The sequence below is a fragment of the Pholis gunnellus genome (genome assembly GCF_910591455.1).
Source record: "Pholis gunnellus genome assembly, chromosome: 18".
Taxonomy (NCBI): domain Eukaryota; kingdom Metazoa; phylum Chordata; class Actinopteri; order Perciformes; family Pholidae; genus Pholis; species Pholis gunnellus.
The window spans coordinates 11,472,938-11,486,861 of record NC_136545.1 but is presented as its reverse complement, the minus strand read 5'-3'; the positions used below and the strand labels follow the sequence as shown (position 1 = coordinate 11,486,861).

The 13,924-nt window shown below is 41.5% G+C and overlaps 1 protein-coding gene across 1 annotated transcript; it reads left to right on the top strand.

Moving 5' to 3' along the window:
- The first annotated feature begins 4,106 nt into the window (after positions 1-4,106).
- Positions 4,107-9,458, top strand: mpx (myeloid-specific peroxidase). The gene is made up of 16 exons (XM_079179195.1): positions 4,107-4,126; positions 4,267-4,332; positions 4,470-4,557; positions 4,779-4,954; positions 5,057-5,189; positions 5,676-5,805; positions 5,897-6,103; positions 6,193-6,556; positions 6,867-7,027; positions 7,132-7,390; positions 7,474-7,644; positions 7,745-7,982; positions 8,078-8,286; positions 8,441-8,478; positions 8,695-8,775; positions 9,318-9,458. The coding sequence occupies exons 2-16, from the start codon at positions 4,269-4,271 to the stop codon at positions 9,324-9,326; spliced, it is 2,328 nt and encodes a 775-aa protein (XP_079035321.1). The 5' UTR covers positions 4,107-4,126; positions 4,267-4,268; the 3' UTR covers positions 9,327-9,458.
- The last annotated feature ends 4,466 nt before the right edge of the window (positions 9,459-13,924 follow it).

Sequence of the window (13,924 nt, the reverse complement as noted above, 5' to 3'; positions counted from 1 at the left end):
AAGTTGTTCCACTCGTAGTTTCTTCCTTCTGACTTTCCCAGGTACTTTTTGTTCGCGTCAGCTTTGCTTGTCAAATGTTTGTGATGCTCTGCACATTTCTGCTTCCTGCATGCTCCGAATTTGTGACAGAATCAGCAAGTTTAAGAAGAGCTCCAGGTGAAGCTTTTCTTTGCTAAGTGTGTTTTACCTGCAACATGGAGATGCCGGAGCCTTTTTGTCTGTGCTGTTTTCGACTGTTAACGATCCCCACGAAATATAAACCAAACTTTACCTTTACTCTCTCACTCTGGGCTGTAAATGTCTAAGTACAAACTCTTTTATGTGTAATAATACTATTTGTACTTGTCCGCTTATTGTTGAAACAGTCCAGTTTATCCACGGCGATCTTGAGACACTGAGGAAATGAATAGCTTAGTTAGATATGTACACAACAATTAAATCTACACTACAGGAAATATTTTGATTTTATCTCTCTTGACATTTCAGCAGATTTGTATTCCTTAAATGCTGACCAATTGCTCATTCACCAGAAAAAGAAAATCCTATTACCTTTGCCTATAGCTCTGCTGGCCATTTTTCCAAACTTTTCATTCAGATCAAACGGGAAAAAGGAAAAGAAAACTAAATAAATTCAGATCCTTGCTTGGATTAGTCACTTAGATAAGTGTAATGACGGCAAGGAAATATCTGTATCTGTGTGTAACAACAACAATCATGACCAGAACCTAAATATCAGTTCATTTATTTAAAACAATTAGAATGTAATTAAGCATTTTAGAGTGTAAATTCAATTACATTTATTTTGTATAACCCAAAATCACAAATCACAAATTGGCCTCAGAGGGCTTTACAATCTGTACTCATACAGCATCCTCTGTCCCGGGATCCTCACATCGGTACAGGAAAAACTCCCCAAAAAAACTTTAACTGGGAGGAAAAAAGGACGAAAGCTTAAGGAGAGCAACAGAGGAGGGATCCTCTATCAGGATGGACAGAAGTGCAATAGATGTCATGTGTACAGAATGAACACATTCAATGCTTATGACAGAAATGATTCATACAATGAGAGTAGTAAGCAGAATAATGATGGAAGAATTATGACTACTAACAAATGTAATGGTCAATGGTGTCGAACGCAGCACTACGGTCTAAATGCAAAACATGTCAACATGTGAATGCAGAAATTGGTGAATAAAGGGAGGACAAACGGATAGGCCCTCCATACAGCATGTCTCCAATCAAGCTAATTGGTCTTTGTGTGAAAAAAAGGAAATATGCATGAAAAAAACAACGTGACCTTTTGTTCCTTAAACTGAGTTTGAGCAAGACATAACACAGTTGTATTTACACTCGGGTCACATAAAATGCATTTACTTCTGTTTATTTAATGGCACGAAAGGTCGAAATATTTGTTAATGCTTCGGTAAAGATGATAAACCTGTTAAGAGAAGAGTTCCTTGTTTTAAGAACAAATACCAAAACACTTCTCGGCTGTGCGTGCAAGCTGATGCTCATATGCTAACCTCAATAGTTTTGTCTCTCACTCAGACAGGAAGTCTATTAAATGAGAAAGCTGCATTTATCTTTGCTCTTTTACTGGCAACTTTGTCTTTTGTCCATGGACGTTTGCTGAAGAACTGATGTTGTTTAGTACTATTTCATATTCATTTGCTTTGTGCAAAATTGTGTCTATGTTCATGAGGCCTCAGGTTTGCACATGGATGGACACATAATCTCCTGCAGTTCTTTTCAAGCTTTTCATATGCTTGGGGTTTAATGAAATTGATTGGAATCACAAATAGGATAAGATTTCCTGCATGTTGGAAACTCCTTTTAGTGTAATCAGTCTGGTGGAAGACACCTATAGTGCCAAGTACACTGCTTCCTTAAGCAATTGTTATTGTGACTGGCACAAGTGACTCATGTGTTGTCCAGAACAGCTCTTCTTCCTGGACCATGGGTAATTACTCGTAAAACTAACAGATGCCTCGCATTGTTAAATGCGAGGCATTCTTAAAGCTCCAGCTCACTAAATGTTCGTCTGCAAAACCTGGCGTTTTTTCAATTTGAATGTATTATTGGTTATTCTTGTCCTTTTGATAGTACAGAATGGTTTGATTGTAAAAGCAGAATTTGCCACACAGAAACAGCTGTCTAACCAATCCACTGGAGAAATAGGATTTCTTGCTAAACTCTGAGGTTGACTAACAACATTTCAGCCATTGCTGTTGGTTTGTGTTTTTTTATGACATCCTTCAAAGAAGGAACTGGAGACGATTAATGCAACTGTCCTGTGGATGTTGCAAAGACAATGATGTGCTGACAGAAAAGTGACCTTAGACTTTGTTAACAAGCAAACTGAACTCTCATTGAAATTGATGAGAATTAAAATATTCTTTCTCCTGCATGAAAACGTTTTGTTCATCCTACATTTCCTTTACATATTAAAGTACTTTCAATCACTTGTAGTCACTGATGCTCTAGCATGATGTGCAAGATTTTTTTTTTTTTTTTATGTCTGTACAACCTCTTCCTCAACTTTTCAACAATGTCTACTGTAGTCACATCCAGTCCCACAGCCGGGTAAAGCAGAAAAGGTCGTCCACAGTGTGAGATCTGTTACGTGTGCCTCACAAAGACCTTGCATGTCAAAGCTTTGCATCAATACAATTTTTGGAAGTGTGCAAATTTACGTTTTTTTGTCTTTTGACTTAAATAATTTCAGCACCTGACTTGGTTGAAATGAAGGCCACGGATCAGTGGGATGACGGCTCAATATGCAGGTTGTTGAAGATTCAAATCACTCGACTCCTGATTCAAAACATACAGTCGGGATAAATAAATCCAAAATCCAACAACATCCTGTATAGTCTCAGCTGTGTGTGTTAGTCTACAGCTGAAATCTTTAATTAATTAAATACGTGATGCTGCTTTTTTTCATAGATAATTCGACGTTTTAAGGTCTTCTGGTGTGTTTTGGACTAGTACATTATGTAATACTCTCCAAAACCTGTTATTCACGTTATCAATGACGATCAGTTAGTTATTGTAAGTCAGGCTTGTCACCGCTTCGTCTTTGTTTGGCTATCAGTGACAGCTATGAAAATGTTGTGCGTGGCAGCTATGAAAATGTTGTGCGTGACAGCTATGAAAATGCCTTTGTATCTATAGCAGCCACAGGGCTCTCCACCCAAACACACGCACATACACTTTCAGGGTAAGCTCATGTTTGACTTTTAATCTGTCTTTCTTTTTCCTCATTGCTCAGCCATGGATCACATATGCAACCTATTAATTATTTACCTGTGATGCTCTGCCCTGGTGGGAATTCCAAACCTCAACCTGAGGTAAAGGGATTTTTTGTTTCATTCAGAGGCTAAAGGTCGATAAACTCTTGTTTTTAATCATCTGCATTAGTTAGTAGGAACATTTCTTCCCCTTTTCAAATAGTTCCTCAAGTCAAATCAGTTTCCGTGTGGTAACACGGAAGGCCAACAGCCACAGCATGGCGACATCAGTAAACAAGTGACACAAAGAAAACTGTCCAAATGCTGCAAATCTATTTACTGTTTGCTATCATTAAAGGAAGAAAAAAAAAAAAAAGAGTACAAAAGTTATTACAGAAAAATGGGCTGAAAACTATTTGTCCAGTGAGAAAAGACTCGGTCCAGTTATGTCAAAGAAAAAAGTGTGGATGATTTCCTCAAAGAAGAAGAATGTCAAAAAGTAAACATACTTCTGAAATGCTTCTGAAATGCTCCTTACACACATCAACATTAAAATAATAATAGTGACCAAGAAACATATTTATTCAAATAGCTTTATACTAAAATTCTTAAAAGCCAACTACAAATGCTGATGATGCCATTCTACTATTATGACTTACTGTTACCACCATCACTACCGCCACTGATGCTGATAATCATAGTTTATATGTCAACACTAGCTGATAAGAGTGAAGGATTTCCTTGAGCAGACAGAGGAGGAAGAAGGAACTGCTCTTTACTGACAGGAGCGTCACCTAGGCAACCCTATTCAGGCCTCGCCCCTCGAACAGAATAAAAAGACGATGGCAACGCCGCTAACTCCACATCTCCAGGAGCATCTGAAAGCTTCACCGACGCAGGTAACGAGATCAGCTTTTTGCTCCGGATGCTTCGAAATTTTTCCGATGCTACATGGTGCTGAAGAAATAATTTCCGTGCATGCCTGTTGACAAGTACAATGAATTAAGTTTTTATTCTGACTTTTATTCATTTGTTCTAGACATGCTTTTCTCTGCACTTCTTGTGCTGGGCATCTGCCTGATTCCCGCCCATTCCAAACCTGCAGGTAGGCGACATCCCTCAAGTCTGTAAACACGTTTCTGATCTCCACCTAAATTTTGTCTGTGTTACATACTGGTCACATTTTAAGTCCTTTTGTCCCAATTGATGGAACTATTTGATGAGCGTGTTGTTTCTTTGCAGGAGAATATCTCGGCAGCCCTCTCCTTCAACAGTGTTTTGAGGACGCAAAGAAAATCGTCGATGCCGCGTACAAGTACTCCAGAGAAGAGTGAGTTCCTTTTATGTATTATTTTATCGCACACGGTAAAATAGTAGATTGTCTTTTTAAATTAATTCAGCAGACAATCTACACTGAAAAGCTGTTTCTTTGTCATATAAGTCATTCATTACAGTAATTCTGGAGCTCAGTAATTGCTAGAAAAAAAAGAACAGGAGCTCCCAAAAAAAGTTAGTACTTCATTTTTTGACTGTGTGACTTTTTTCATCTAGGAGTCTGAGACGAGTCCGCAGGGAGGTAGTGCGTCCTCACGATGCTCTTCGTCTCCTGAAGCAGCCTCGTGGTGACACTCGCTCAGCTGTGAGATCCGCAGACTACATGGCACAAACCCTCCGTCTGCTGCACGAGAGAGTGAATCATGTGCACAAGCGCTCACTCAACGCAACAGGTAAGACGGGTCAAACAACTTTTCCTGGTCCTGGTTGATGGTCTGAAATTAATTGTTTTGTAATGTGACAAACATACTTGAAATCCCGTTCATATTTTTCAGATTTGCTCACCGCGGAGGACCTGAATAGACTTGGTGAAATAACCGGATGCTCACCTCGAGTCCGCATCCCATCATGCCGCACCACGCCAAACCTTGACAAGTATCGCACGGCCAACAGCGTCTGCAACAACTTGTAAGAGAAAACATTCAAGTGACATGACATGCTGTTTCAAAAACTCACTTTTTTAATTCATGCAGCAGTTTATTTTCTGTATTTTGACTTCTGTAGCATGAAAAACATAGATAAACTTTTACATGCAAAACATTCTTCAAATATAATATAAAACCTCAAATTGAAGTCCTTTTCTCAAACAACTTAACTTACCAGGGACATTTTTAACATTACCAAATGTCTTCATTATCAACTTTCGTTCACTATTTTGACTCTAAAATGACAGTTTCCTACATACACGTAGGTAAAAAGCACTTTGTTCCAAGTAGAAATGTGACGAATTAATGAAAGCTTGTCGGGTTTGTGAGTTGAGTGTTGCTAACATTCAGAGGAAATGCTTTTGAAATACACCTGAACATCTTGGGGCGGTTCACCGCAGAAGATGTGCTCACCTCCCTGGGATTTCTCAAGCAGCATTTCCAAACATGTCCCCTGTTTTGCTTTTAGAAATGAACCTCGCCGCGGCTCCTCAAACACCCCCTTCGCCCGCTGGCTACCTAGCGAATATGAAGACGGCGTCTCTCAACCAAAAGGCTGGAACAAAGGCCGAAGATTCAACAACTTCTTGCTCCCACTGGTACAACCTTGAAATCTCAGTAACACGCTTTGACTAATACACGTAAATGCTGATTTGAAATGAAAACATAACGATTCTACTCCACTAACAGGTGCGACAGGTGTCCAACAACATCCTGAGCACAACAGACGCAGGCGTTGTCAACGACACAGAGTACACTCACATGGTGACCTTGTTCGGTCAGTGGAACGACCACGATCTGACCTTCACGCCCTTCTCCCCCAGCATCCGCTCCTTCAGCAACGGGCTCAACTGTGATGAGAGCTGTGAGAAATCTGAGCCATGCATCCCCATCGCGGTTCGTTCGAAAACTCAAACCCAGGCACAGAGATGTTGCATTCGCTAAAAGATTCCCTCCATAAAGATTTGTCTTTTTCCTACGAACAGATTCCTCCCCGCGACCCCCGCTTGCCCTCTGGCCCAGAGAGCTGCATCCCTGCATTCAGATCCGCCCCTGTTTGCGGGACGGGAAACTCTGCCTTCAATTTTGGTGGAGTACCCAAAACGAGAGAGCAGATCAACTCCCTGACAGCCTTCCTGGATCTCGGCCAAGTGTACGGCTCTGATGAGAAGCTCGCCCTGTCTCTTCGCGACCTCGAAAGTGACGGCGGCCTGCTGCGCGTGAATACGAAGTTCAAAGACAACAGGCGGGAGCTGCTGCCCTTCCAGAAACTCGAGGTGAACATGTGTGCCACTCGCAAAGCTGTCACCAACAACACAAATGCCGAAGAGGTGCCCTGTTTCCTTGCAGGTTAGTCATCGTGCAAGTTCACTATAACTAATAGCTTCATGAATGGTTAATTAATCATTTATTCTTAAAAGATCAGTAATAAGCTCCAAAGGGTAGTAATAAGAATTTGGGGTTGCTGATGTTTTATTAGGGGACATTTAGCAACTCAAATGGTGTTCTTAGTAATTGTACAAAGCATTAAGAAATGCTTAATTAACCATGAGTTAATCCATTATCTACAACTCATAAACTCCTAATAGAAAGAAGTGCCAAAGACATGAATCAGAAGAGGAAGTGAACACTATTTGATGTGCACATTTCTGTCCGTAAGGTGATGTCCGCGTGGACGAGAACATCGGTCTGACGTCCATTCACACACTGTTTATGCGCGAGCATAACCGCCTGGCCCGTCAACTGAAGAAACTAAACCCACAGTGGGACAGTGAGACACTCTACCAAGAGGCCCGCAAGATCATGGGCGCTTACTCACAGGTAGGTAAACCAGTCAGTCAGAATTCATGATTCTATTTTTAGATCTCAACAGCATGTGTCATGCACTCCGTCTTTTGCTCAAAATAGATCTCTGTCTCTCTCAGGTGTTTGTGTTCAGGGACTATCTGCCTCACATTGTGGGCGTCGACGCAATGCGTACACAGCTCGGCCGTTATCCCGGCTACAATCCCAACGTGGACCCCAGCATCTCCAACGTCTTTGCAACAGCCGCTTACCGCTTCGCCCACTTGGCCATCCAGCCATTCTTAGGCCGCCTGGATCAAAATTACAGGGAGAACCCTCAGTTCCCCAGTGTCCCCTTGTTCAAGGCCTTCTTCACGCCCTGGAGGATCGTATTCGAGGGTGAGTCGTACAAAGAGAAGGGCCGCAACGTATCAATCACGCTTTCTCAAACTGTCACCCTAACTTTTATTCTATCTCTCCAGGTGGCATTGACCCTCTGCTCCGTGGTTTGATCGGCCGTCCCGCTAAACTAAACACTCAGGATCACATGATGGTGGACGCTCTGAGGGAGAAGTTGTTCAAGTTTGTGATGCATCTGGCTCTGGACTTGGGCTCTCTGAACATGGAGAGGGGCCGTGACCACGCCTTGCCTGGTACAACCTTTTACTCTGATTTGTAGCCTTTTGTAAAGATTCTTCTCTTTCTTAATTGTCCTCATCCTCATCCTTGCTGACTTGTTCGTTATTCCTCAAGGCTACAACGCCTGGCGCAAGTTATGTGGCCTGTCTCAGCCCAGGAATCAGGCGGAGCTCGCTCGGGTCTTGAACAACGCCAACCTGGCTCGCAGGCTGCTGCAGCTCTACGGTACGGCCGACAACATCGACATCTGGATGGGAGGCGTGGCAGAGCCGTTCGTCCGTGGCGGCCGCGTGGGGCCTCTGTTCGCCTGCCTCATCGCGACACAGTTCCAGAGAATCCGCCAGGGTGACAGGTCAGTGTGTGTGTGGATGCATAAAGTGACGCTAACACAAAAACAAACACTCTCTCTAGTCTCTGTTGACACTAATCTCTTGTTGGAAAAATCAGACTGTGGTACGAGAACCCGGGCGTCTTCACCGCGGCTCAGAGAAGGGCTCTGTCCTCGACCTCCATATCCGGGATCATCTGTGACAACACCGGTATCACGTCTGTCCCCACTGACGCCTTCAGCGTCCTCACTAACAGGAACCGGCTCGTCCGCTGCTCCAGCCTCCGAAGCCTGAACCTCTCAGCCTGGAGGGAGAGACCATGCAAAGGTAAAACAGAGCGGCGCCTAACCTTTTGACCACGGGGGAAGACTTTCATTTGTCACCTACTGTATTCTTCATTCTGGTTTTAACCTGGTGTGTTTATTTCTTCTCTATCACTTGTATGGAATTGGTTCTTTATATGTGGTGTTTGATCTTGCAGGCCCGGGTGATAGCTGTAATGAAGTCAGTGGAAAAGAGGTCGGTTTAAGTACTAACACGCGGCAGCCACATTTTAAGAGCACAATGAAGTCAGAAAAAAAGTTCACATTCAGATCATGACACTTCACTTTTTGTCATCTTGGGGAAGGTGTTCTTCACTCCACTCAGGGTTTTCTGATACGAGCAGATTTTGAACAAATCTCGAGGCTAAATTATGAGGCTGAAAAAGTTTAACTTCCAAATCTTGATCTACAGACTGCGACAAATCTGACAAATCAGACGGACCGAAAAAACCAGCAGGACCAGCAGGACCCAGAGGGCCTCGTGGACAACGAGGTAATCTATTCAGTTATTGTCTGTTTAGCCTTTTGTACCTTGTAGATAGTGCTGAAAAAAAAAAACGTACAACATCATTGAGACACATTTACCCCACATATAAAACAAACAAGCTCAGCCTTGGCATCTTCATATATACAGTAAATCTACAGTACGCCTATCTTTTAACTTTAACTTACACTGTACGATCAGGTCCTTTTATATTTATTATCATGACCCAGGTGTCATTATTGTCACCTTATCTGTCACAACATTGTTTTCATGATGATTTCATGGAAGAGATTTCTTTAACTGAACAATGCAACATGTTTTAGAATGTTGTATAAAAAATGATATTCAAAAGAACTAGTAATTATGTAGTGGCGTTAAAAAGTACAACATTTCCATCTAAAATGTCGTGAAGTAGAAGTATAAACTATACTCAAGTATCTCATGTGTGTGCTTAAGTAAGCTACTTCCCTCCACTGAATAATTCATAATGTAGCACCAGATCAAAAATGTCTTTTATGTATTTTGAGATCTATACTTGTGTTCCTCTGCAGGTCCGATAGGACCTCGAGGCCCTCCTGGACAGCTAACACGCCACCCCAATGCTACGCAGTCACAATATGCCTTCTCCGTCCTTCTGGGCGAGTACAATCCAACCTCAGACAAAATCATTCATTTCCGTCAAGTCGTCTACAACAAACAGCAGCTTTACAGCACCAAGACAGGCCTGTTTACATGCGTCGTCCCCGGTGTCTATGAGTTCAGCTTCCTCAGCATATCCGTTGTCAGTGTGGGAGATGTGGACCTGAAGTGCAATGCCAAGCTGGTGCTGCGCGGCTTCAATGTTTATCAGGGAGGTAACCACTTGTCATCAGGTGACACGGTGATTAAGCTGGAGGCGGGAGACAAAGTGTGGGTGGAGGCCAACAAGGGCACCCGCGGCCTGAGCACCAAAAGCTACTTCTCGGGACACCTGCTCTTCTCAGGGTGACACCAGCGCTCTCCGAACCCGAACCACTAGCCTTTAATGCTTCTGCTTTAGGGTCTGGTTGTATTGCTCAGCCTCCCTGCACTGATCTTCAATTTCCATTAATCATATCAAATATCTATTATTAGTAATTTCCTTTGTTTGTACGCGTTATATTTTTCTGAAAAATGAACAAATATTCGATAGTTTTAACAAGCTGCCTAATGAACATTGCATTTGTGTCAGCAAATCTGTTCAACTCTGTTACAGTGTTCAATCTATTGTACCAAAATGTTGTCAGTAGCAAATGTTGATGTTGGGATTCACCAGTATCGTTAGGAAAAGTTTGGCACTGATGAAATTCAAGCATGCATTGAAATGTGTACTGTGCTTCTCTGTGTGGCTTTTTTTTACTTTTAAATGTATCTGTTGTATTTTCAGTTCTATGAATAAACTAAAGAAACTGAGCCGCATTAAATCTGTGTTCATGTGTTCATATTTCTGAGACTTCAGGAAGCCTTTCATGGAAATATTTCAAAATATAGAAATTGTCAAATGGAAAACTTCTGCGGAGATGGTGATAGAAAAAAAGATCAAGCTGGGATACTTTGCATCCCAGAATATATTTAAACTTAACAAAACAGCTCAGTTAGTTTATAGTATTATTATTGACTTCAGTTATCTAAATGGAGCAACAGAGGCCGAAGTGCAAGAGTGTCTCCTGTAGATGGAGCCGTCGTTCTTCTTTTAAACAGAATAACTGTGATTCATTTAGCGGCATAACTGCTTCATTCTGACAACAAGGCCTTGAAAGCACTGCATCTGAAAATATTATATTTCCACCAAAGTCACAGTTGTCCTATTTTCATTTCTTTAGTTAATTATTTAGCAATCGTCCTCCAGTTAAACACTTCCCGACGTTAGTCGAGAGACGATTGGTCAGAAGTGTTCCCTCAGTCTATTTCTGTTGCTGCATGAGAAACTGACATACTTAACTTCATCTTCAAAATGTCACATTTTATTCATAAAGATGTGGGGAAAAGACATTAATGCCTTTGTTGATTGTCTTCACCATTTATACTATGTGGGTCACAAGAGGCCAGAACAAGAGGCCAGAACATACCCACCATGAGCTGGATATGGGCAAGGTAGACAAACTAACACACTAAAAATGTACACCTGCAGTTAGCTCATTGTAAATTCTCTCGACCACCTGTCCTGCATGTGTTCACACTGCGAAAGGACACTGGAGGTGAACCTGCAAATCGTGAGACATTTTTACAAAGAGCTATGCACCGGATTATTTCTTGGCTCCGAGACTTCAGGAAGTTCCTGGCCAACAAATACTCTTTTTTTTTAATGAGCATATTCCAAAAAAGTCGAACTATTCCTTTAAATAGTGATACGTTTTTCCGTGTGTTCACAGCTTGTTTCCACTGCCGCCAAGTGGCCCAAAACAAATCTGAATTTGACTGAAAATCAATCATCATGTCACATTGTAACTTTACTATTTTACAATCAGAAAGTTGTCGCTGCAGTTAAGTTTGTTATTTTCTTGGGAAACAGAGAGCCACATAAATCCCTGCAGATAATGACTCGTACAATATCACAAGTCAAAGTAATAAGTCTCTTTATCACTGGAATGTATCCCTGCTTCTCTGTTTGTGGAATGGAAGGACATAGATCTGCATGAATCGTTGCACAATGTAAAGTTTTCTTGGCTGCGTCTTGATAAAAGCGCTCCTCCTTCTGGCTGCAGAGTCTACAGTGCATGTGCAGAGTGCCACGTAGTCCACCAGACTGTGTGCGTGTGTGGTGGCTGAGTGTGTGTGTGGTGCAAACCCTAGTTTGGTGCTCCAAAAGTAATGGAAACCCAGTATTTATGAGGGAGGAAAAAATATTTGAATCGTCTGTTTCTGTCGTAGAGATTTGCGCTGAGATGAACCGGAGCTTATTTTGTGTAAGCTGAGCTTTTCAAATGGGTAGACGGTAAGATCTACTACTGGAAAGAAATGTAAGAGTGTAGAGAGACGTCAATTAACAGAAGCAGTGGATGTAATGAGGTAGAATGTGTGTGGTTTAAGTAGAGGATTCTGACAGAAGAGACCGGAGGAAGTAGGCTTGTTCTGGATGTTTTTGAGAGATATGTGTGGTCCTGTTTGGTCAAAATGATGACATGAAAATGAAGTTTTAAATGGGAAAATAATCACAACTGGAGAAAACAATTCTTTTTTCAAAAAGCTGGATTTCTAACAGCCCTTGTTTGAGAAAACAAAGCCACCAAAACTGCAGCAATGGGGGTTTTATATCAGATGCAAGAGCACATTTTAATAAAATATGCCTTAAATCTAGAAGGCGGCTGCTGTAAATGTTTAAATGTAGGGTTCACGTCTCAAGCAAAGTGGCAAATGTCTGCCAGATGTTGACTCAGTGATGGCATTGAATCATTTGTGTCGGTGTTATGGTAAATTTAGCATCATGAAAGGAAGGAGCTCTTTTTTTCCTCCTTTGCTCAATGACGTGTCTTACGCAGGAGGTCTCGACACTATTTTCCTTCCGTATTCTGCAACCCAGAGCTGAACATATTCAAATTCTTTTAGCACAGCCGAGTGCCCAAAAGATATCAGGAATGGGGGTGAATTCCATGCAGCTACGTGGACAAAAGAACTCGGCTAATTCCTTGCAGATGTGTCTCTTCAGCTTTGTTAGGGGAACACTGTGCTGCCCTCGCTGGAGAGAAGAAGAACTCTGCATGGAGAAAGTTCAATGAATTACGAGAGAAAAACATCAGTGACCCAGTACAGCTGGTTCTGTCTGTCTGGTGTTCCAATGAAGAGACAGGAACACATAGTTTTCACTCTCTGTATGCAGATTCAGAGGAGGGTATCTTAGTCCTCCTCCAAGCAAAATCACAATCAGATTTTGGTTAAAACATTCATAGCTCATGACTCTTTTCACTTTATAAATCATCAGGAACTGATTATTGTTCAACCAAATCTCACAAAGTTTCACAAAAGCATCTTTATTTGGAATAGTGAGCCATTGGAATCCTGTTTCTTAATCATTTCAAAAATTTCCCACTTATCTTTAACTCACATAAGTCCGCAGGGAGGATACACTTTCGGGAGATCATATAACTCCGCTCTGATTGGCCCTCAGAGCTTGCACAAGCTGAAACGTAACGTCACATGAAAGTGAGATGAAATGCGCTCTCGGTATCCAAGAACAATACAACTGGTTGAACTGTCAATTACAGCATGATATCAGTTTACCATTAAATATACCCATTCTCAAACCATAAAGTATTTTTAGTCCAATGTGGGTTCTTGGTCTCTTTCTCAGCTACTGTTTGGGCAGAATAGACTACTAGAAATCATAAATGCTTGTGTTGATGTATAAATCACTACCACGTTGTGTTTTTATTGCTCAAGTTTCATCTGTATGTTAAATATACACAACTAAATATGCAACAATCGATGTTTAAAGGTACCATGTGGAGTTTTTGGCTCAGCGTTTTAGGGCCCCGAGCATGTTCTCGCACAGCAAGTGGGTGATATGATACACATTAGAGCCAGTAGTTTCACACCACTCCACTGATCTACTGGTAGCGAGAAATGTAGCAATGTGCCCAATAAAGACTGTTAACTATCAAACATGACTGTAAATAACACAGGTTTCAACATTTTTTTATAAAAATGTGCTCAGTCCAAAGGTGATACAACAATTTTTCATGACATATTTGGTTTGATTATTCATAGCCAACAAAATCGGAAGTAACAAATTGTGGTTTTATTACCTTTGGTCAGAGCCGACTTCGCTGTTTCGTCATTTCCAGTCTTTGTGCTAAGCTAAGCTAACATACATGAGTGGTATCAATGTTCTCATCCAACCAGAAAGTGAGCAAGCGGATTTCCCAAAAAGTCGTGGTATGCAGCACTCCAATGTTATTTGCAGTCATCTGCCCCTAGTGTCGGGATATAGGACCCTGGGATTGATCTGTTGTCACAGGGGATCTTTATATTATTTGATCATTACTTGCTGCTTTTTAATGATACATAGTAGCTCTTAACCAATCTCAAGTTGTACATGTTAAAAAAAATCCCTCTCAAATAATCCAAATAATTTGCTTTCAAGTCTGTAGCTCTCAAAAAACATTGTGATTTGAGAAACTGTAAAATCCTTTTGAGCACTTGC